Consider the following 24748-nt stretch of genomic DNA (forward strand, 5'->3'; position numbering starts at 1 on the left):
AAGGGCAGCATTCATTCATATTGTGCCGAAGTGAATAAAGTTTACTTAATTAAGACTTAAAATATGTATTAACTTAGTTATGGTCAAGTGTTTCTTAGATGAAACGATCTTCAACCAAAAAAGAGTAAAACATATATCAATGGGGTGAGGATAAACACTTTGCTTAGCACAATAAGAGTTTCTCTGTAGCAAACGGACCAACAAGCAGAAAACTCTTGTTTTGATTAATGTCAACATGATCATATCTTACCTTGTCTTTGTTTGGTAAAGTCTGTGTTCTGGTAAAGGTATCTCCTCCATTAATACTGATCAGCTCACCATCTACTTGCGGATAAGGTGCGGGGTAAACCACTACGTCACTCTTCAGTGTGTCCGAGCTGAAACACACGTCGTACTGCTGAGTAGATTTAGAGTAAGACCAGCTCCCGTCCGGGTGGGTGGTGATCATTGGTGCGCTGTACCTGCTGAAGCTGCCGTCTGTCCTGTGGCATTTGACAGCTATTAAACTGACGAGGCTCAGCAGAAAGATCACCGACACCGACACAATGGCGACCAGCAGGTACAGGTTTAAGTCAGAGAAGCTGTCCTCCTTCAGGGGAACGTGTCTGAACTGAGTCTGGATGTCAGCTGTGCTTTCAACCACCACCACGTCAATAGACACAGTAGCTGTCAGGGAGGGTTCACCGTTATCAGACACCAACACCACCAAGGGGTGAGTTTTCAGGTCATTGTCACTCATTCTCCTCTTAGTCCTGATCTCTCCCGTGCTGGTTCCGATCCGGAAGAGGTTGTTTCCTTTGGGCTCAGAGAGGTGATAAGAAAGCAGCGCGTTGTATCCAGAGTCTGCATCTACAGCCCTGATCTTTGCCACAAAGTATCCCGCTTCAGCAGAATAGGGGATGCTCTCACTGTTAACGGAGCCGTGCTCAGAATAGGGCAAGAGGATGGTGGGACTGTTGTCGTTCTCATCCAGGACTAAAACGTTCACAGTCACGTTGCTGCTGAGCGGAGGAACACCAGAGTCTGTGGCCTGAACTTTAAACTGAAACGTTTTAATGTTCTCATAGTTGAAAGACTGCAGACTGACTATATCTCCAGTCTCCGAGTTGATGTTTATGATTGAAGATATCTGGGTTTCCTTCGGTGAACTGTTAATTAAATGGTACGTTGCCTTTGCATTTTCATTTAAATCTGAATCAAGTGTCGTGAGTATGTGAATAGTATTTCCAATTGGGCTATTCTCTTTCACATAAACATTAATTACAGGCCCCAGGAATCGAGGAGGATTATCATTAACGTCAGAAACCTTAACATTTATGACGCTTGTGCTTGACAATGAGGGAATCCCTTCGTCAGTAGCTATAATTGAAACATTAAACTGTGAAACACTCTCTCTGTCAAGAGGTCCGTCAACCAACAACGAATAATAGTTTTTATAATTTGATTTTAATTTAAATGGCAGAGACCCTATAATTTTACAGTATGTCAGACCATTCTTGCCGCCATCGTGATCAGTGATAGTCACCATAGCAACAACTGTCCCTATTTCAGCATCCTCTTTCACTGGACGCATTATTGATGAAACTGAGATTTCTGGAGCATTATCATTGACATCGATAACTTCAACTAAAATCTTGCTGTGTGCGCTGCGAGGAGGAGTGCCTTTATCCCGTGCTTGGACACGAATCTCATATGCTTGATTCTCCTCATAATCGATGTTTCCTTTGACTTTAATTTCTCCTGTACTCTCATTCAGGGAAAATACGTCATCGGGATTAAAACGCCTCTTTTCTGTGAAAGAGTACACAATTTGACCATTAACTCCGTCATCCAAATCAGTAGCAGAAAGTGCTAACAACGTTGTTCCAGCATTTTCATTTTCTGAAACTTGGACCTTATAAAGAGATTTACTGAAAACAGGTGAATTGTCGTTAACATCCAGTACATTAACTTGTATCTGTACGTTTCCCGTTTTGGGAGGTTTTCCGCCGTCTATTGCAGTCAGCGTGAGTTCAATAACAGCCTGTTTTTCTCGATCTAATCCTTTCTGCAGCACCAATTCAGCGGACAAACTCTGGTCACCACCGTTCTGTATATCTAAAGTAAAGTGTTCATTCGGGCTTAATTTGTAAGACTTCACTGAGTTAGCGCCTGCGTCTGCGTCATAGGCAATCGGCAGTGGATGCCTTTCTCCGACATACGAGGACTCGTATAGATCAATTGAATTAATTTCTTCCAGAAAAGATGGTGCATTGTCATTAACATCTTTAATAGAAACTTCAATTCGATGGAGGCTACGCGGGCTACTCGTCGCGGCTTCTATGTTTAAAGAGCATTTTACCGTATTAGGACAAAGCACCTCCCGATCTATCCTCTCCCTAACGAAAAGTACTCCAGATTCCTGATTTATGTCAAAATACCGATTGTTGTTTCCAGAAGTGATCTGAAGCCCCGTGGAAAAGAGCTGCTGCACATTGAGATTTAAATCCTTAGCGAGGTTTCCCACCGCTGTTCCTTTGTCCACCTCCTCGAAAATAGAATAGGAAATCTGAGCAACGGACCGGTCCGAGAGACAAAGCAGGGTGAAAAAAATACATCCGAGAAAATCCCATCGTTCCCAAACAGCCATCGCTGTTGAAGGTGAAGCAATAAATTCGGATTTCTTTCTTTCAGACTCTCCACTAAAATAAAAAACAGCTTTTTTTATCAATCCATTCTCGTTCAGGGTCCTCCCTCTGCAGGGCTTCGCTACGCTATTTTCACAAAGCACTGCCAGGTGGTGACGTTTTATTACTGTCATACATGGAGGAGGAGTTTCTGAACGGTGAACACAATATTGTTGCGTGGTCTTTAGCGACATCTCGTGATGCTGTATTCAAAAAGACGGCCCAAAAAAACGAATTCCTCTCTTTTTAATCACTGAACAGGAACCGGCATTAATGAATGAGAGAGTGAAATACATTGGGTGGATGTGGTAAGTCTTCATCTCGACGTTCATAGTTTGTGTTGTGCTGTTTTAAAAAGTAGTTCAGTACATTGTGGTTGTTGTTTAGATGTTTGGATGTAGTTTTGTTTAATTGCTTTATACTCATACTTAATAAACATTCAATATATATTAAAGAATCTGCACCAAGGACAGCACGAAAAAAAAATAGATTGTCCCAGCACCATGGACAGCACCAAAGGGCAGCGTTAATTCATATTGTGCCGAAGTGAATAAAGTTTACTTAATTCAGACTTAAAATGTACAAACTTAGTTATAGTCAAGTGTTTCTTAGATGAAACGATCTTCATCCAAAAAAAAGAGTATAAAATATATCAATGGGGTGAGGATAAACACTTTGCTTGGCACAATAAGAGTTTCTCTGTAGCAAACGGACCAACAAGCAGAAAACTCTTGTTTTGATTAATGTCAACATGATCATATCTTACCTTGTCTTTGTTTGGTAAAGTCTGTGTTCTGGTAAAGGTATCTCCTCCATTAATACTGATCAGCTCACCATCTACTTGCGGATAAGGTGCGGGGTAAACCACTACGTCACTCTTCAGTGTGTCTGAGCTGAAACACACGTCGTACTGCTGAGTAGATTTAGAGTAAGACCAGCTCCCGTCCGGGTGGGTGGTGATCATTGGGGCGCTGTACCTGCTGAAGCTGCCGTCTGTCCTGTGGCATTTGACAGCTATTAAACTGACGAGGCTCAGCAGAAAGATCACCGACACTGACACAATGCCGATCAGCAGATACAGGTTTAAGTCAGAGAAGCTGTCGTCCTTTAGGGGAACATATCTGAACTGAGTCTGGATGTCAGCTGTGCTTTCAACCACCACCACGTCAATAGACACAGTAGCTGACAGGGAGGGTTCTCCGTTATCAGACACAAACACCACCAAGGGGTGAGTCTTCAGGTCATTGTCACTCATTCTCCTCTTAGTTCTGATCTCTCCGGTGCTGGTTCCGATCCGGAAGAGGTTGTTTCCTTTGGGCTCAGAGAGGTGATAAGAAAGCAGCGCGTTGTATCCAGAGTCTGCGTCTACAGCCCTGATCTTTGCCACAAAGTATCCCGCTTCAGCAGAATAAGGGATGCTCTCACTGTTAACGGAGCCGTGCTCAGAATAGGGCAAGAGGATGGTGGGACTGTTGTCGTTCTCATCCAGGACTAAAACGTTCACTGTCACGTTGCTGCTGAGCGGAGGAACACCAGAGTCTGTGGCCTGAACTTTAAACTGAAACGTCTTTAACTCCTCGTGGTTAAACGACTGCAGACTGATTATTTCTCCAGTCTCAGATTTGATGTTAACCATTGGAGATAACAGAGTTAATTTATTATCACTGACTAAGGAAAACCTCACTTTCCCATTTTCACTAACATCTGCATCAGTTGCAGATACTGCTTTCAACACTGCCCCAATAGGACCATTTTCTCTCACATATATATTAATTGCAGATTCTGAAAACTGAGGGATATTGTCATTTACATCAGAAACATGGATGATAACCACACTGGTAGAAGATATAGGGGGCGTACCTTCATCTACAGCTTTGATAGTGATATTGTACTGCGAAATGAGTTCCCTGTCTAGAGCTCTGCCAATTACTAAAGAATAATAATTTCTATAATTTGTCTCTAATTTAAACGGGGCCGAATTCAATACTTCACATTTGACTTCACCGTTTTTGCCCCCATCTCTGTCCAGAATTGAAACAAGTGCAATTGCAGTACCAATTTCAGCGTCTTCCTTCACGGTATTGAGCAGTGACGTCACCGTGATGTCAGGCGCATTGTCATTCATATCCACCACCTCCACGAGTACTTTACACTGTGCTGTTAATGGGGGCTGGCCTTTGTCAGCAGCCTGCACACGAATTTCAAAGGCAGCATTTTTTTCAAAGTCAATATTTCCTTTAACGGTTATTATTCCCGTTTCTGAATCAATTTCAAAAAAATCAAAAACCTGGTCCTGATCCTTAGAATTCAGTAAATACACAATGTCTTTGTTTGTCCCCTCATCGGCGTCATTTGCAGTCACCGTTACTACTGTCGTGCCAAAAGGAGCATTTTCTTTCATGCTTGTTTTATACAATGATTTCGTAAAGGTCGGTATATTATCGTTGTTATCCAAAACATTAATAATTATCTCTGAAGTGCCTGATTTAGGAGGTGTTCCTCCATCTACAGCGGTTAGTGTGAGTTTAATTAAAGCTTGCTTTTCTCGGTCTAACGCTTTCTGAAGCACTAACTCGGCTGACACTCGCTCTCCTCTATGCACAGCTAAAGACATATACTCATTTGGATTTAGCTTGTAAGTATTGATACTGTTTCTTGCTACATCGGCATCGTAGGCTGACAGCACAGGGAATGTAGCACCCGGCAATATACTCTCTGCTATATCAATAGTCTGTGATTTGGCGCTGAAAGAGGGAGGGTTATCATTTATGTCAATAACATTAATCTCGATACGATAAAGTTTCAGTGGATTATTAATCACAGCCTCCACATTTATGGTGCATTTTGCAGCTTTAGCACAAAGCTCTTCTCGGTCTATTCTCTCGCTGACGTAAAGAAAACCCGTTTTCAAATTTGCATCAAAATACTTTTTCTTTGAGCCAGCAACGATCTGAAACATACGCGACTCCAATTCCTGCACATTCAGATTCAGATCCTTGGCAATATTCCCAACAGAAGTCCCAAGGTTTACCTCCTCAAATACCGAATACGACAGCTGTGCGGATACCGCTCCACAGTTACACTCCAAGACAACAAGCAGATATATCCAGATGGAGGTCTTTCTTCCCGGCAGATACATAATTCCAGTAACAAGAACAACGCATAGATCCTTAAATCACGTCCCGTTCGTTCATTGAACCCAAACGAAAGTGGGAAAGCCCAAATCTTGTGCCATTATGTCCATCTGTCTTCGCCCTGCGTTTCATTCTAACAAAGAACTGACACAAATGGTGATCCTTTTAAATGTGGGATTGGCTTCTATACACGTCATCGACTTGCTGGCGGTGTACGGTCTACACTGTCGCCTCCTGGCCGTTTAAAATACTTACAATGATTTAAAAAAAGCATTCAAACATCTATTCAAATCAGAGTGATAAAATAATTATTTAGTTATAGATTACAAAATGCTCTTCTTTACTGAGTGTACTCGGTGCACTGATTACGCAGCATTGTATTCGCCACGTGTTTCAGAACCATAGATTATCATTATGCTGATGTAGTATGCAAAACGGACTTGAGTCGAGAACAAGTTATGCCAAATAAACTGTTGATCCATTGTAAAATAAAATATAATAACCAACACACACCAGTGGGTGCTTCTCCTTTTTGAAAACGGGATTACATATTTGGCCAACCCGGTTAATTACATTCCAGACCTAACATTAGTATTATACCCGTATCAGGAGTCAAAGTCCACGACCCCTAAATAGATATATCGTAGCAACGCTCTAAGGCAGAGAAACGTATTAAAACCCTGTGTAGATATTCTGAAGGTGATGTATTCTCAAGGCGAGATGGAAAAAATACGAAAATGTTAAATTCAAAATATCAGTCATTTTGAAAACGAGTTGACAAATTCATCGGATGAAAGTCAGTCTCATTGTTCTCTGAAGTTATCGTTCCGGTATCTAGTCAATAGTTGCTTAAAGTTGATAATTAAGCAAAAAGAAAAAACGAAGCTAATGGCATGTTTTGGTGTTTATGTGAAGGAGTATTCCCAGTGTGTGTAAGAAAAAGTGTCATTATATTCTGTTCTTAAAAAAGGATGCAAAGTAACACTTTGTTTTTGTTTGTAGGAGTTAAATTGCGATTGTCGTGTCTTTGCGAACTTTAAGAGAGGGAAGATACTATGTTTGGGTAAGCAAAAAAAATAGGCGATTGAAAAAAGAGCTAAACCAAGAGTAAATGGACGAAGGGCAACAACATTGTACATTCTTACCTTGTCTGTGTTAGGTAAAGTCTGAGTTCTGGAAAAAGTGTCTCCTCCATTTATACTGATCAGCTCACCATCTACTTGCGGATAAGGTGCGGGGTAAACCACTACGTCACTCTTCAGTGTGTCTGAGCTGAAACACACGTCGTACTGCTGAGTAGATTTAGAGTAAGACCAGCTCCCGTCCGGGTGGGTGGTGATCATTGGTGCGCTGTACCTGCTGAAGCTGCCGTCTGTCCTGTGGCATTTGACAGCTATTAAAATGACGAGGCTCAGCAGAAAGATCACCGACACCGACACAATGGCGATCAGCAGATACAGGTTTAAGTCAGAGAAGCTGTCCTCCTTTAGGGGAACGTGTCTGAACTGAGTCTGGATGTCAGCTGTGCTTTCAACCACCACCACGTCAATAGACACAGTAGCTGACAGGGAGGGTTCTCCGTTATCAGACACCAACACCACCAAGGGGTGAGTTTTCAAGTCATTGTCACTCATTCTCCTTTTAGTCCGGATCTCTCCGGTGCTGGTTGCGATCCGGAAGAGGTTGTTTCCTTTGGGCTCAGAGAGGTGATAAGAAAGCAGCGCGTTGTATCCAGAGTCTGCGTCTACAGCCCTGATCTTTGCCACAAAGTATCCCGCTTCAGCTGAATAGGGGATGCTCTCACTGTTAACGGAGCCGTGTTCAGAATAGGGCAAGAGGATGGTGGGACTGTTGTCGTTCTCATCCATGACTAAAACGTTCACAGTCACGTTGCTGCTGAGCGGAGGAACACCGGAGTCTGTGGCCTGAACTTTAAACTGAAACGTTTTTAACTCCTCGTGGTTAAACGACTGCAGGGTGACTATATCTCCAGTTTCTGAGTTGATGTTTATCATTGTGGAGAGAGGCAACGAGTTACTGTTACTTTGTAAAAATGAATAGCTCACCTGACCGTTTTGATTGATGTCAGCATCGATTGCTGAAACTGTTTGTATAACTGCTCCAATTGGACTGTTTTCTTCCAAATATACATTCATCACTTTTTCTATGAATAGAGGTCTGTTATCATTTACATCCGAGACGTGAACATTAATAACGCTCCTGCTGGAAAGAGGGGGTCTACCCGTATCTGACGCAATTATGCTAATATTATATTGAGATGTGCTCTCCCTGTCAAGAGGACCATCAACAACCAACGAATAGTAATTTCTGTAATTTGACTCTAATTTAAAAGGAACATTATTTGAAAGGTGACACTTTACCATCCCGTTTTCCCCTCCGTCTTTATCAAACACTGACACAAGTGCAATAGCGGTGCCAATCGATGCGTCCTCCCTTACTGTGTTTAACAATGATGTAACCGAAATTTCAGGGGCATTGTCATTCAAATCTAAAACCTCAATCAACAATTTAGCATGTGACGTCATCGGTGAAGAAGCTCCATCACTAGCTTGAACTCTCATCTCAAAAGCATTATTTTCTTCAAAGTCGATATTCTTTTGACTTGTTACAGTGCCAGTTTGTTTATCTATACCAAACAGATCAGTTTGTTTCCCCTGGTCTATTTCAAGAAACGAATATGATATTTTTCCGTTTTTACCTAGATCCAAATCAGTAGCATTTAGTGTAATTATTGAGGTGCCTTTCTGTACATTCTCATACACGCTTGCTTTATAGAGCGTCTGACTAAATACAGGAGGATTATCATTAATATCCAAGACATTAATTACAATGACCATACTGCCTGATTTAGCAGGAGTTCCTCCATCAACGGCCGTCAGTGTGAGTCGAATGACGGGCTGTGTTTCTCTGTCCAAAACTTTCAGAAGCAGTAACTCAGGAGATGAACTCACTCCTTTATTTGTGGCTAGAGAGAAGTGTTCGTTTGGGCTCAGCTTGTAGGCATTTACTGCATTTTTACCGACGTCGGCATCGTGAGCTTTTTGCAAGGGAAATTTAGCCCCTGCTAATGTACTCTCTGTAATGTTAGTTACCTGTGACGTGCTTCGAAAAGATGGGGAATTATCATTCACATCAAAGATATTGATTTCAATTCTGTACAGTTTTAATGGGTTGTTAATAACTGCTTCTACGCTGATAGAACATTTAGGCTCGTTAGTGCAGAGTTCCTCTCGATCTATTCTCTCATTAACGTACAGAACACCTTTCTTTAGATTTACATCGATATATTTCCTCTTTGATCCAGAAACGATCTGAAACATTCGGGGCTCCAAATCCTGAACATTGATGCTCAAATCTTTAGCGATATTTCCGACAACAGTCCCCAGATTTACCTCCTCTGAGACGGAGTACGAGAGCTGCCCAGAGACCGTTTCCCAGTAACAATCCAGCAGCTGGAACAAGAGATAAATCCACATAGAGCCCGTTCTGCTCGGCAAATGCATTATTCCGTAGAGAAGGGGAATCTAGAAAATATGGAAATAATCCTATACACCACGAGAATAAAGATCAAACGTGAAATATTCCATTGAAAAGTCTCGACATTAACAGACCAGAACACCGCTCTTTGTCGTCCAACCTCTCTTCGTAACAAAGCCCAGTGATTTATCGTCAGCGGAAACTGGGAGGAGCCCAAAGCTACAAGCGAACCCGTCCAAATGTGCTGGTCTAGAGTGTCTCCATGTGGACATTTTTGATAACTACATTCTTAATGAGACAGTCACGTTGTAAACATCTATGCATTTCAAAAGTCTTAAAGGCAATTGAAAAAAACACAAGTGAAACAATTACGATCAACGTTATTCCCAGTGAAAAATGACTTGCACTGTAAAACTGGTGTTATTTGCAATAAACTACAGGTGATTATGTTTTCAATCGAAACATAAGCTTCAAAAATGAATTATGAAATATGTGAAGTTTCAAAGTATATTTGTTGGTTGATTCAATAACGATATGCAACATCCGGTTTTCAATTATCTTCTCGGAACTAACAGCGAGTTTAAAAAGATATGTTCAGCACCAAGGATAGAAACACTCCCACATGCAAAACATTAGCCAAAATATATTATTTAAAAAGATAAACCGAGAAAGGAACAGCCGTCAAAATGTGAAACAACGCATTAAGTCATCGTTTATGTCTTCCCTATTTATTCTGTGTTAATAAAAAATGAGTATCCGTGTAAGTTTAATTTTTGCTGCAAAGCACAACTTATTTACCAAGACGGCACAACATTCTAACTACTAAGCTCTTAATAGAAAAGTACTGGAATTGATTTATTTAATCTCTTACGCTTGTAAAAAGCTCAATAACAAGTTATTTAAAACATAGGGTTTGTATTTTATATCTTACCTTGTCTGTGTTGGGTAACGTCTGTGTTCTGGTAAAAGTGTCTCCTCCATTTATACTGATCAGCTCACCATCTACTTGCGGATAAGGTGCGGGGTAAACCACTACGTCACTCTTCAGTGTGTCCGAGCTGAAACACACGTCGTACTGCTGAGTAGATTTAGAGTAAGACCAGCTCCCGTCCGGGTGGGTGGTGATCATTGGGGCGCTGTACCTGCTGAAGCTGCCGTCTGTCCTGTGGCATTTGACAGCTATTAAACTGACGAGGCTCAGCAGAAAGATCACCGACACCGACACAATGGCGACCAGCAGATACAGGTTTAAGTCAGAGAAGCTGTCCTCCTTTAGGGGAACATGTCTGAATGGAGTCTGGATGTCAGCTGTGCTTTCAACCACCACCACGTCAATAGATACAGTAGCTGACAGGGAGGGTTCTCCGTTATCAGACACCAACACCACCAAGGCGTGAGTTTTCAAGTCATTGTCACTCATTCTCCTCTTAGTCCTGATCTCTCCCGTGCTGGTTCCGATCCGGAAGAGGTTGTTTCCTTTGGGCTCAGAGAGGTGATAAGAAAGCAGCGCGTTGTATCCAGAGTCTGCGTCTACAGCCCTGATCTTTGCCACAAAGTATCCCGCTTCAGCAGAATAGGGGATGCTCTCACTGTTAACGGAGCCGTGCTCAGAATAGGGCAAGAGGATGGTGGGACTGTTGTCGTTCTCATCCAGGACTAAAACGTTCACAGTCACGTTGCTGCTGAGCGGAGGAACACCGGAGTCTGTGGCCTGAACTTTAAACTGAAACGTTTTTAACTCCTCGTGGTTAAACGACTGCAGGGTGACTATATCTCCAGTTTCTGAGTTGATGTGTATCATTGTGGAGAGAAGCAACGAGTTACTGTTACTTTGTAAAAATGAATAGCTCACCTGACCGTTTTGATCGATGTCAGCATCGATTGCTGAAACTGTTTTTATAACTGCTCCAATTGGACTGTTTTCTTCCAAATATACATTCATCACCTTTTCTATGAATAGAGGTCTGTTATCATTTACATCCGAGACGTGAACATTAATAACACGCGTGTTGGAAAGAGGGGGTCTACCCGTATCTGACGCAATTATGGTAATATTATATTGAGATGCGCTCTCCCTGTCAAGAGGACCATCAACAACCAACGAATAGTAATTTCTGTAATTTGACTCTAATTTAAAAGGAACATTATTCGAAAGGTGACACTTTACCATCCCGTTTTCCCCTCCGTCTTTATCAAACACTGACACAAGTGCAATAGCGGTGCCAATGGCGGCATCCTCTCTTACGATGTTTAACAATGATGTAACCGAAATTTCAGGGGCATTGTCATTGATGTCTAAAACCTCAATCAATAATTTAGCATGTGACGTCATCGGTGAAGAAGCTCCATCACTAGCTTGCAATCTGATCTCAAATGCGCTATTTTCTTCAAAGTCGATATTCTTTTGACTTGTTACAGTCCCAGTTTTTTCATCTATAGTAAACAAGTCAGTTTGCTTCCCTCGACCTACGTCACTGAATGAATAAAATACTTTACCATTTTGGCCAGCATCTGAATCAGTGGCATTAACCGTTATTATTGACGCCCCTATCTTTACATTCTCATACACACTGGCTTTGTAAAGCGACTGCATAAATACGGGAGGATTATCATTAATATCCAAGACATTAATAACAATCACCGTAGTGCCTGATTTAGCAGGAGTTCCTCCATCAATGGCCGTCAATGTGAGTCGAATGACAGGCTGTGTTTCTCTGTCCAAAACTTTCAGAAGCAGTAACTCAGGAGATGAACTCACTCCTTTATTTGTGGCTAGAGAGAAGTGTTCGTTTGGGCTCAGTTTGTAGGCATTTACTGCATTTTTACCGACGTCTGCATCATGAGCTGAATGCAGCGGAAATTTAGCCCCGGATGCTGTATTCTCTGTAATGTTAATTACCTGCGAAGTGCTTCGAAAAGATGGGGCATTATCATTAACATCTAAGATATTAATTTCAACCCGGTAGAGTTTTAAAGGGTTGTTAATAACTGCTTCTACGCTGATAGAACATTTAGGTTCGTTCGTGCAGAGTTCCTCTCGATCTATTCTCTCATTAACATACAGAACACCGGTCTTTAGATTTACCTCGAGAAATTTCCTCTTTAATCCAGCAACGATCTGAAACATTCGGGGCTCCAAATCCGGCACATTTATGTTTAAATCTTTAGCGATATTTCCGACAACAGTTCCCAGATTTACCTCCTCTGAAACGGAATATGAGAGCTGCCCAGAGACCGTTTCCCAATAACAATCCAGCAGCAGGAACAAGAGATAAATCCACATAGAGCCCGTTCTGCTCAGCAAATGCATTATCCCGTATAAAGAGAAGGGGCATCTAGAAAATATGGAAATAATCGGAAAAACCACGAAAATTAGGATTAAATGTGAAATATTCCATTGAAAAGTCTCGACATTAACAGACCAGAACACCGCTCTTTGTCGTCCAACCTCTCTTCGTAACAAAGCCCAGTGATTTATCGTCAGCGGAAACTGGGAGGAGCCCAAAGCTACAAGCGAACCCGTCCAAATGTGCTGGTCTAGAGTGTCTCCATGTGGACATTTTTGATAACTACATTCTTAATGAGACAGTCACGTTGTAAACATCTATGCATTTCAAAAGTCTTAAAGGCAATTGAAAAAAACACAAGTGAAACAATTACGATCAACGTTATTCCCAGTGAAAAATGACTTGCACTGTAAAACTGGTGTTATTTGCAATAAACTACAGGTGATTATGTTTTCAATCGAAACATAAGCTTCAAAAATGAATTATGAAATATGTGAAGTTTCAAAGTATATTTGTTGGTTGATTCAATAACGATATGCAACATCCGGTTTTCAATTATCTTCTCGGAACTAACAGCGAGTTTAAAAAGATATGTTCAGCACCAAGGATAGAAACACTCCCACATGCAAAACATTAGCCAAAATATATTATTTAAAAAGATAAACCGAGAAAGGAACAGCCGTCAAAATGTGAAACAACGCATTAAGTCATCGTTTATGTCTTCCCTATTTATTCTGTGTTAATAAAAAATGAGTATCCGTGTAAGTTTAATTTTTGCTGCAAAGCACAACTTATTTACCAAGACGGCACAACATTCTAACTACTAAGCTCTTAATAGAAAAGTACTGGAATTGATTTATTTAATCTCTTACGCTTGTAAAAAGCTCAATAACAAGTTATTTAAAACATAGGGTTTGTATTTTATATCTTACCTTGTCTGTGTTGGGTAACGTCTGTGTTCTGGTAAAAGTGTCTCCTCCATTTATACTGATCAGCTCACCATCTACTTGCGGATAAGGTGCGGGGTAAACCACTACGTCACTCTTCAGTGTGTCTGAGCTGAAACACACGTCGTACTGCTGAGTAGATTTAGAGTAAGACCAGCTCCCGTCCGGGTGGGTGGTGATCATTGGGGCGCTGTACCTGCTGAAGCTGCCGTCTGTCCTGTGGCATTTGACAGCTATTAAACTGACGAGGCTCAGCAGAAAGATCACCGACACCGACACAATGGCGACCAGCAGGTACAGGTTTAAGTCAGAGAAGCTGTCCTCCTTTACGGGAACATGTCTGAACGGAGTCTGGATTTCAGCTGTGCTTTCAACCACCACCACGTCAATAGACACAGTAGCTGACAGGGAGGGTTCTCCGTTATCAGCCACCAACACCACCAAGGGGTGAGTCTTCAAGTCATTGTCACTCATTCTCCTCTTAGTCCTGATCTCTCCGGTGCTGGTTCCGATCCGGAAGAGGTTGTTTCCTTTGGGCTCAGAGAGGTGATAAGAAAGCAGCGCGTTGTATCCAGAGTCTGCGTCTACAGCCCTGATCTTTGCCACAAAGTATCCCGCTTCAGCAGAATAGGGGATGCTCTCACTGTTAACGGAGCCGTGCTCAGAATAGGGCAAGAGGATGGTGGGACTGTTGTCGTTCTCATCCAGGACTAAAACGTTCACAGTCACGTTGCTGCTGAGCGGAGGAACACCGGAGTCTGTGGCCTGAACTTTAAACTGAAACGTCTTTAACTCCTCGTGGTTAAACGACTGCAGGGTGACTATATCTCCAGTTTCTGAGTTGATGTTTATCATTGTGGAGAGAGGCAACGAGTTACTGTTACTTTGTAAAAATGAATAGCTCACCTGACCGTTTTGATCGATGTCAGCATCAATTGCTGAAACTGTTTTCATAACTGCTCCAATTGGACTGTTTTCTTCCAAATATACATTCATCACCTTTTCTTTAAATAGAGGACTGTTATCATTTACATCCGAGACGTGAACATTAATAAAGCTCGTGCTGGAATGAGGTGGTCTACCCGTATCTGACGCAATTATGGTAATATTATATTGAGATGCGCTCTCCCTGTCAAGAGGACCATCAACAACCAACGAATAGTAATTTCTGTAATTTGACTCTAATTTAAAAGGAACATTATTCGAAAGGTGACAGTTTACCATCCCATTTTTCTCCCCGTCTTTATCAAACACTGACACAAGTGCAATAGCGGTGCCAATGGAAGCGTCCTCCCTCACGGTGTTTAACAATGATGTAACTGAAATTTCAGGGGCATTGTCATTCAAATCTAAAACTTCAATCAATAATTTTGCGTGTGAAGTGAGAGGGGAAGACGCTCCATCACTAGCTTGTATTCGGATCTCAAAAGCATTATTAACTTCAAAGTCGATATTCTTTCTATTTGTTACAGTGCCAGTTTTTTCATCTATAGCAAAGAGATCGGTTTGTTTCCCCCGACCAACGTCACTAAAGGAATACAATACGTTTCCATTTTTTCCTTCATCTAAATCTGTAGCATTTAGTGTGATTATTGATGTCCCAATTTTAGTGTTTTCATACACACTGGCTTTGTACAGCGACTTAGTAAATACAGGAGAATTATCATTACTATCCAAGACATTAATAACAATCACCATAGTGCCTGATTTAGCAGGAGTTCCTCCATCAATGGCCGTCAGTGTGAGTCGAATGACAGGCTGTGTTTCTCTGTCTAAAACTTTCAGAAGCAGTAACTCTGGAGATGAACTCACTCCTTTATATGTGGCTAGAGAGAAGTGTTCGTTTGGGCTCAGCTTGTAGGCATTTACTGCATTTTTACCGACGTCGGCATCGTCCGCGGAGTGCAGAGGAAATTTAGCCCCTGCTAATGTACTCTCTGTAATGTTAACTACCTGTGACGTAATTCGAAAAGATGGGGCATTATCATTAACATCTAAGATATTAATTTCGATCCTGTACAGTTTTAATGGGTTGTTAATAACTGCTTCTACTCTGATAGAACATTTAGGCTCGTAAGTGCAGAGTTCCTCTCGATCTATTCTCTCATTAACATACAGGACACCGGTCTTTAGATTTACCTCGAGATATTTCCTCTTTGATCCAGCAACGATCTGAAACATTCGGGTCTCCAAATCCTGAACATTGATGCTCAAATCTTTAGCGATATTTCCGACAATAGTCCCCAGATTTACCTCCTCTGAGACGGAGTACGAGAGCTGCCCAGATACCGTTTCCCAGTAACAATCCAGCAGCTGGAACAAGAGATAAATCCACATAGAGCCCGTTCTGCTCGGCAAATGCATTATCCCGTATAAAGAGAAGGAGCATCTAGAAAATATGGAAATAATCGGAAACACCACGAGAATCAGGATTAAATGCGATATAATCCATTGAAAAATCTCGACATGAAAAAACCAGAACACCGCTCTTTGTCGTCCAACCTCTCTTCTTAACAAAGCCCAGTGATTCATCGTCAGCGGAATCTGGGAGGAGCCCAAAGCTACAAGCGAACCCGTCCAAATGTGCTGGTCTAGAGTGTCTCCATGTGGACATTTTATATAACTACATTCTTAATGAGACAGTCACGTTGTAAACATCTATGTATTTCAAAAGTCCGAAAGGCAATTGCAAAAAAAGGCAGGTGAAACAATTAAGATGAAGGTTATACCCAGTGAAAAATGACTTTCACTGTAAAACTGGCGTTATTTGCTATAAACTACAGATGATTGTGTTTTCAATCTAAACATGAGCTTCAAAGATGAATTATGAAATATGTTAACTTTCAAAGTATATTTGTTGGTTGATTCAATAACGATATACAACATCTGTTTTTCAATTATCTTCTCGGAACTAACAGCGAGTTTAAAAAGATATGTTCAGCACCAAGGATAGAAACACTCCCACATGCAAAACATTAGCCAAAATATATTATTTAAAAAGATAAACCGAGAAAGGCCGTCAAAATGTGAGACAACGCATTAAGTCATCGTTTATGTCTTCCCTATTTATTCTGTGTTAATAAAAAATGAGTATCCGTGTAAGTCTAATTTTTGCTGCAAAGCACAACTTATTTACCAAAACGGCACAACATTCTAACTACTAAGCTCTTAATAGAAAAGTACTGGAATTGATTTATTTAATCTCTTACGCCTGTAAAAAGCTCAATAACAAGTTATATATACACAGGGTTTGTATGTTATAGCTTACCTTGTCTTTGTTGTGTAACGTCTGTGTTCTGGTAAAAGTGTCTCCCCCACTTATACTGATCAGCTCACCATCTACTTGCGGATAAGGTGCGGGGTAAACCACTACGTCACTCTTCAGTGTGTCCGAGCTGAAACACACGTCGTACTGCTGAGTAGATTTAGAGTAAGACCAGCTCCCGTCCGGGTGGGTGGTGATCATTGGGGCGCTGTACCTGCTGAAGCTGCCGTCTGTCCTGTGGCATTTGACAGCTATTAAAATGACGAGGCTCAGCAGAAAGATCACCGACACCGACACAATGGCGATCAGCAGATACAGGTTTAAGTCAGAGAAGCTGTCCTCCTTTAGGGGAACATGTCTGAACTGAGTCTGGATGTCAGCTGTGCTTTCAACCACCACCACGTCAATAGACACAGTAGCTGACAGGGAGGGTTCTCCGTTATCAGACACCAACACCACCAAGGGGTGAGTTTTCAAGTCATTGTCACTCATTCTCCTCTTAGTCCTGATCTCTCCGGTGCTGGTTCCGATCCGAAAGAGGTTGTTTCCTTTGGGCTCAGAGAGGTGATAAGAAAGCAGCGCGTTGTATCCAGAGTCTGCGTCTACAGCCCTGATCTTTGCCACAAAGTATCCCGCTTCAGCAGAATAGGGGATGCTCTCAATGTTAACGGAGCCGTGCTCAGAATAGGGCAAGAGGATGGTGGGACTGTTGTCGTTCTCATCCAGGACTAAAACGTTCACAGTCACGTTGCTGCTGAGCGGAGGAACACCGGAGTCTGTGGCCTGAACTTTAAACTGAAACGTTTTTAACTCCTCGTGGTTAAACGACTGCAGGGTGACTATATCTCCAGTTTCTGAGTCGATGTTTATCATTGAAGATAACCGCAAAGAGTTACTGCTACTTTGTAAAAATGAATAGATCACATGACCATTTTCATTGCTATCGGCATCAACTGCAGTTACTGTTTTAATAATGGCGCCTACAGGACTGTTCTCTTCAACATAGACATTAACCAGCGGCTCCGAGAAGTGAGGCGGATTGTCATTTACATCTGAAACATGGACTGTCACTATACCGGTGCTGGAGAGAGCTGGGATCCCTTCATCAGTTGCTATGATAACGACATTGTACTCGGCCATAGTTTCCCTGTCAAGTGGACCAGCAACAACTAAAGAATAATAATTCTTATAATTTGTGTCCAATTGAAATGGGGTCTCGTTTAGAATGGCAGCTTTTACTACACCGTTTTTCCCTCCATCTTTGTCAAGAACAGAAACGAGCGCTATAGCAGTGCCTACCGCTGAGTCCTCCTTCACTGTGCTTAGTAGTGACGTCACGCTGATCTCAGGGCCGTTGTCATTTATGTCCACCACCTCTACGAGCACCTTACAATGAGCAGACATCGGAGGTTGGCCTTTGTCACTGGCCTCTGCATGAATCTCAAACGCGCGGTGTTCCTCATAGTCGATGTTACCTCCGACAAAAATTGCACCCGTTTTAGAGTCTATTTGAAATAAATGCAAAATGTTATCCTGTCCTTTACTTCTCAACGAATATTCTATATCTGCATTTGCACCCTCGTCTGCGTCTGTTGCGTTTAGAACTATCACAGTTTGTCCTTTTTCTGAGTTCTCAGAAATTTGGGCCTTATATAATGAACTGCTAAAAACCGGAGCGTTGTCGTTTATATCTAAAACATTTATAATGATTAGAGAGGTTGCTGATCTGGGTGGGTTTCCACCGTCGACAGCGGTCACTATTAGTCTTAAAATGTGTTGTTTTTCTCGATCTAAAGCTTTCTGAAGCACAAGCTGCGCAGATACACTCTCTTCGCCTTTGTGAACCTCTAAAGAAAAATAGTCATTTGGACTTAATTTGTATGTACTCACGCTATTTTTGCCAACGTCGAGATCCGACGCCCCTATGAATCCAAATGTCCCTCCTGGAGCGGTACTTTCAGCAATAGCAATAGACTGCAATTTTTCAGGGAAATAAGGCGTGTTATCATTTATATCAACTATATTTACCTCTAAACGGTAAAGCTTCAGTGGATTGTTAACCACTGCCTCAACATTCACAGAACATATTTTAGCTTTCGCACAAAGCCCCTCGCGGTCGATGCGGTCCCTCACATAAAGAACACCAGTTTTCAAATTAACATCGAAATATTTTTTTTTCGATCCGCTAACAATCCGAAACATACGTGTATCCAGATCGTGGACATTCAGGTTTAGATCTTTTGCGAGATTTCCCACAGAAGTCCCTGGGTTTACCTCTTCTGACACAGAATACGAGAGCTGCCCGGACACCGCGTCACAGCAACAATCCAAAAGAACAACGAGTATATAAATCCCGAAAGAGCTTCGCATTATCCACATCGACATATCTTGATCTAGCGTGAACACTACATATGTATCCCAATGTCCAAAATCCAGTTTCTACGATAATAATTCCGTACGAAAGCTAGGATCCGTAATCCAGTTTATTTGTTGTATGAGGGGTAGCCGACAAGAGGATGGATACACAGTTCATTATTGCACTGCGCCTCTTCGTCACAAAGCCCAGAGAAGAAAGATTAGCTTGTGATTCTGGGAGGAGCTTGACGCTACATGTGGAGATCTAAATCTGACTGTTCACGATGTCACCTCGTGGTTGGTTCAATTAACTACCATCCTGAATAAAAACAGTTCAACTATACCATACGTCTGAATACTCACAGCTGACAATAACACACCAAAAATAGAAAAACAAGTATAATTCACGCAATTATTTAATCACAGATTTTGTTCTAGAAAAACCCACGTTTTTTAAATAAGTGAAATCTCTGGATATCAATTCATCTTGGTATTTTCAAAATCTGAATATCCCCTCCAGAAATACAAAAAAAGAGTTTCATCGCACGTAACAATCTGTGCGGCTGATTGCAGCACCATGGACAACAACAGTCACACGGGAATGCTCTTGAAAGGATAAATATGTGTAAGCAGGATGACTGCCCCTTGCCCATTTGGGGTCCTGCCCCTTCAATTGTCTGCCACATTAGAAGGGATCGGTAGATCTGCGCTCTCTCTTTTTCTCTTTCTGGCGACGGGTGCGTACTTTCTGCTTCCGGGTTGCTTGGCTGCAGGTTTTTGCAGACGCTCCGCACTCTTTGGTGTGGCGCAAAATTGTGTTCCTCCGCGCAGGTATGTCATAATTAATTGCACGCCAACGTGTCCCTCCCTGCACCATTAATAACGTGCATTTGTGTGCAGGCGCTGGCAAGTTGGATGGCGTGTGTCGGCTAGCTTCCCTTTCGGTGCCGGAGCGATGTTACGCTGAGGGCTCGGCACCCGGCTACCCCGAACCTTACTGTGTTTGGACTGCTGCTGCTTTTTAACGGGGATACAACAAACCTGATTTTTATAGGGTAAAAACGAACTTTTTATTTTATGGGGCTAAAATAACCCTCTTTTTAAGGACGTTTCAGTTTTATGGAGATTGATGCCAACACCCTATTCCAACACCTAATATTCCTTATTTTGATTTTGTTTCCTGAATCAACAGGAGGTGGATGGCAAGGGAGACTTTTCTGGATTATTTTTGTAATTATTGTGATCATTGAATTGATTTAGTTTTCTTGAGTTTACACTGTATAATTCGATATTCTTTTTGGATTTGTCTTTTGAACCTATAAATTCTTGATTTTTGAATATATTTTTAGTCTCTCATTTAACTGTTCCCCTTTTTGTGATTCCAGGTGCTGAGGGCCTCACTGGTGAACCCTTTTTGGTGAAGGTGTCCCCTCGTGTGTAGTGTCTTATTCACTCCCGTTTTTCTTTACCCGTGTGTGTGTGTGCGTGTGTGTGTGTGCGTGTGTGTGTGTGTGTGTGTGTGTGTGTGTGTGTGTGCGCGTGTGCGCGTGTGCGTGTGCGTGTGTGTGTGTGTGTTAAAGAGTGGATTGTGGTACTCCCATTTTAGGTTTATAACTTCACCCCTCCCCCTCACTCACCTTGGGCCCCAGATCTGGAAAACACGGTAACCTTTTTGATAGATTTCAATTGTTTTTATTGTGGTTGAAATAAACTTTGAATATTTATTTTGGAAACACGTCTCCTGCCTGCTCAGTATATCGAACTTGTGTTGTCCTTTGCTTAAATTTAGTAATTTACTTTATTCGTAGATTTTTTGTTTTGAAAATACAAACTATCGGGGCAGTCTTCCCCGACCCCACGCTTGCCACACATGCTTACTAAATCTAAATCTCAACATTGCCATTACATTCAAATACAGTATGGTAATTTCCTTCACAATGAAAACGCCAACACGGAGGGAGATAATTTAAGGCGATGAACTGGAGAATAAAATATACATCCAATGAAACATGTTGATTTTTCAAATTCGCTTACCTTGTTGGGTAACGTCTGAGTCCGTGTAAAAGTGTCTCCTCCATTTATACTGATCAGCTCACCATCTACTTGCGGAAACTGTGCGGGGAAAACCACTACGTCACTTTTCAGTGTGTCTGAGCTGAAACACACGTCATACTGCTGAGTAGATTTAGAGTAAGACCAGCTCCCGTCCGGATGCGTGGTGATCATTGGGGCGCTGTACCTGCTGAAGCTGCCGTCTGTCCTGTGGCATTTGACAGCTATTAAACTGACGAGGCTCAGCAGAAAGATCACCGACACCGACACAATGGCGATCAGCAGGTACAGGTTTAAGTCAGAGAAGCTGTCCTCCTTTAGGGGAACGTGTCGGAACTGAGTCTGGATGTCAGCTGTGCTTTCAACCACCACCACGTCAATAGACACAGTAGCTGACAGGGAGGGTTCTCCGTTATCAGACACCAACACCACCAAGGCGTGAGTTTTCAAGTCATTGTCACTCATTCTCCTCTTAGTCCTGATCTCTCCGGTGCTGGTTCCGATCCGGAAGAGATTGTTTCCTTTGGGCGCAGAGAGGTGATAAGAAAGCAGCGCGTTGTATCCAGAGTCTGCGTCTACAGCCCTGATCTTTGCCACAAAGTATCCCGCTTCAGCAGAATAGGGGATGCTCTCACTGTTAACGGAGCCGTGCTCAGAATAGGGCAAGAGGATGGTGGGACTGTTGTCGTTCTCATCCAGGACTAAAACGTTCACAGTCACGTTGCTGCTGAGCGGAGGAACACCGGAGTCTGTGGCTTGGACTTTAAACTGAAACGTGTTTAACTCCTCGTGGTCAAATGACTGCAGGGTGACTATATCTCCAGTTTCTGAGTTGATGTTTACCATAGTTGACGGGTTGTTGTTACTTTTTAAAAACGTATAGCTCACCTGGCTGTTCTGGTTTACGTCAGCATCACTGGCAGCTACTGTTTTAATAATTTCTCCCACTGGGCTGTTCTCCTTTAGGTATACATTTATAAGGGGCTCTGGGAAAAGCGGTGGATTATCGTTTACATCAGAAATTAGTATAGAAAGTACCCTCGTGCTGGAGAGTGGCGGGGTTCCGCTGTCAGTGGCGACTATGGTGACGTTGTAGTTAGAGACACTCTCTCTGTCCAGTGGTCCATCAACTAACAAAGAATAATAATTTCTGTAGTTTGTTTCGAGTTTCAGGGGAACTTCATTTTTAATTCGAATTTTTACCTCACCGTTTTTCCCACCATCCTTATCAAGGAGTGACACGAGAGCAACAACGGTGCCAAGATTAGCGTCCTCTTTCACTGTAGTGTGTATTGACGTCACAGTGATCTCAGGTGCGTTGTCATTTACGTCCACAACTTCTACCAGCACTTTACAATGAGCAGACATCGGAGGTTGTCCTTCATCACTGGCCTCTACACGTATCTCAAACGCTTTTTTCTCCTCAAAGTCTATGTTGCCTTTCACCTTTATGAGTCCCGTTTGACTTTCGATTTCGAAGATATCAAGTACGTGGTCTTGATCTTTGCTTCTCAGTGAATAAACGATCTCACCGTTGAGGCCCTCGTCAAGGTCGGTGGCGTTCACTGCAATTACTATTGTGCCCAGTGGTGCGTTCTCTGTCATTTTCGTTTTATACAACGTTTCGCTGAATATCGGCATATTGTCGTTAACGTCTAAAACGGTTATAACGAGCTGCGATGTGCCTGATTTCGCAGGATTCCCTCCATCTACAGCAATTAGTGTCATGGTGACCACAGACTGCTTTTCTCGATCTAGAGCTTTCTGTATCACTAACTCAGCCGACACACTGTCACCTGCTTTGTGCACAACCAACGAGAAATGTGTATTCTGGCTTAATTTGTAAGTACTGACTCCGTTTCTCCCCACATCTAAATCACTTGCTTCAGATAATGCGAATTTAACTCCTTGTAGCGTGCTCTCTGCGATGTACAGATTTTGTAATTTGGTTGTAAATAATGGGGCATTGTCATTGACATCTAAAATGTCCACGTCAATACGGTAAAGCTTTAATGGGTTATTCATGACGGCTTCCACACTAACTGAACATTTCAATTCCTCTGCGCAGAGCTCCTCTCTGTCTATTCTCTCACTGACATACAGAACACCAGTCTTCAGATTTACCTCGAAGAATTTCCTCTTTGATCCAGTAACAATTTGAAACATACGAGACTCCAGGTCCATCGCATTCAAGTGTAAGTCCTTAGCGATATTTCCAATCGGAGTCCCCGGGTTCACCTCCTCTGAGACGGAATAGGACAGCTGCCCAGACACCGTTTCCAAGCAAAACCCCAGTAGAAAGAGCTCAATACATATCCCAAAATATATCCATCTACAGGGCGAAGACATATTTCTGTCTTTCTGTCTTCTGTGCTTTGGATTTGATTAGAAAAGTATGTGTTCGTTCCGCCGTCATCCCTCACTAACAAAGGCTGAAAAATGGCCCAATTGCATGGAAACAGGAGTGGCCTACGTCTTTCAGAGAGTCGAGCTGTATCTGGTGGATCAACAGCGGCGCCACGTGGTGAAATGGACAACATGCAGAGATCAATGAAAAGGAAGCCAAATGTTGCAGCCATTTAAGTAGCCATTACGTCACACTACGCGTTCAAACGTTGGGCCCATTTTCTCATTCACTTCAATGAGAAAGTGTGTCCAACGTTTGACTGGCATTGTACATATGTGGAGGTTCTCCTTAATATCCTAAATAAAATATATACAATATTACATTTCAGTACCATGGACAGCACACCAGTGAATCCTGCTCTGCCTCTTCCAATATCTGATCCCCGTTGAATGTTTCAGAACTGTCCTTCACACGCTCGCACGCACACGCACACACACACACACACACACACACACACACACACACACACACACACACACGCACACGCACACGCACACGCACACGCACACACACAAATACACCAGAAATAATTAAACTATTTATTTGGGCATTATTCTGTCTGAATAACACAATGGCTATTTGAGAAAAAAATAAAATTAAGAAAATTGTAATCGTAAAAATTGCTTCCATGAAACTGCTATAGAGCCGAAAGACTTGTCAAAATATTTTAGTAGAAATAAGTAATACATCAACATCACTCACTTCTCATGTTTTCCTATTTTTTTTAGTCAGCCCTGAGGGTACTGGATATTGTTAATTGGACCCTTTTGTTCTGCTGCCTTCATATCCGCATGCTGTGCTGTATTTCAGTGTTCTTCACATCTCCAGTAGTCCTGAGTTTATGAACATTCCCTCGTCTGTAATCCCAGGATTAAGCCCAGGGTTCAGAAACTCCTGTCCTATTTCTATTCTGTAGGAAACATGATTTGATTTGAAAATATTAAAAACCGTCACGTACTGAGCCGCAGTCATCCGTTTACCCCAAAATCCATTAATTGTAGTTGCTCACAAAATATGACCTATTTGCTCATTTTCACTAATATATGACAAATAAACATTGGATGTTCTGAACATTCCATGTACACTCTGCACACTCTGGGTATGTTGCACATTCGCTTCTTATACATAGACAAAGAC

At 42.1% G+C, this 24748-nt stretch overlaps 1 protein-coding gene and 2 pseudogenes across 33 annotated transcripts in view; all 3 read right to left on the bottom strand.

The window, feature by feature from the left end:
- Positions 1–24748, bottom strand: part of LOC120817097 (protocadherin alpha-C2) — a 161443-nt gene that overhangs the window by 59231 nt on the left and 77464 nt on the right. For 3 of the 31 annotated variants that reach the window (XM_078101263.1, XM_078101262.1, XM_078101264.1), the window contains exons 2-3: positions 21187–21264; positions 16801–18771 (exon numbers count right to left, since the gene is read on the bottom strand). The exons of 18 other annotated variants lie outside the window; for them this stretch is intronic. In XM_078101263.1, the coding sequence (XP_077957389.1) occupies positions 16801–18771; positions 21187–21264 (2049 nt within the window). 10 more of the 31 variants (XM_078101269.1, XM_078101268.1, XM_078101270.1 and 7 more) reach the window with 8 other exon arrangements.
- LOC120817104 (protocadherin alpha-5 pseudogene) lies at positions 2997–5962 on the bottom strand (annotated as a pseudogene). Its single transcript, XR_013467400.1, has one exon. The product of XR_013467400.1 is annotated as a protocadherin alpha-5 pseudogene (transcript).
- LOC144406145 (protocadherin alpha-10 pseudogene) lies at positions 13430–15896 on the bottom strand (annotated as a pseudogene). Its single transcript, XR_013467353.1, has 2 exons — positions 15672–15896; positions 13430–15485 (listed from the first exon to the last, which is right to left on the bottom strand). The product of XR_013467353.1 is annotated as a protocadherin alpha-10 pseudogene (transcript).

Source organism: Gasterosteus aculeatus, chromosome 4, assembly GCF_964276395.1.
Source record: "Gasterosteus aculeatus chromosome 4, fGasAcu3.hap1.1, whole genome shotgun sequence".
Taxonomy (NCBI): Eukaryota; Metazoa; Chordata; class Actinopteri; order Perciformes; family Gasterosteidae; genus Gasterosteus; species Gasterosteus aculeatus.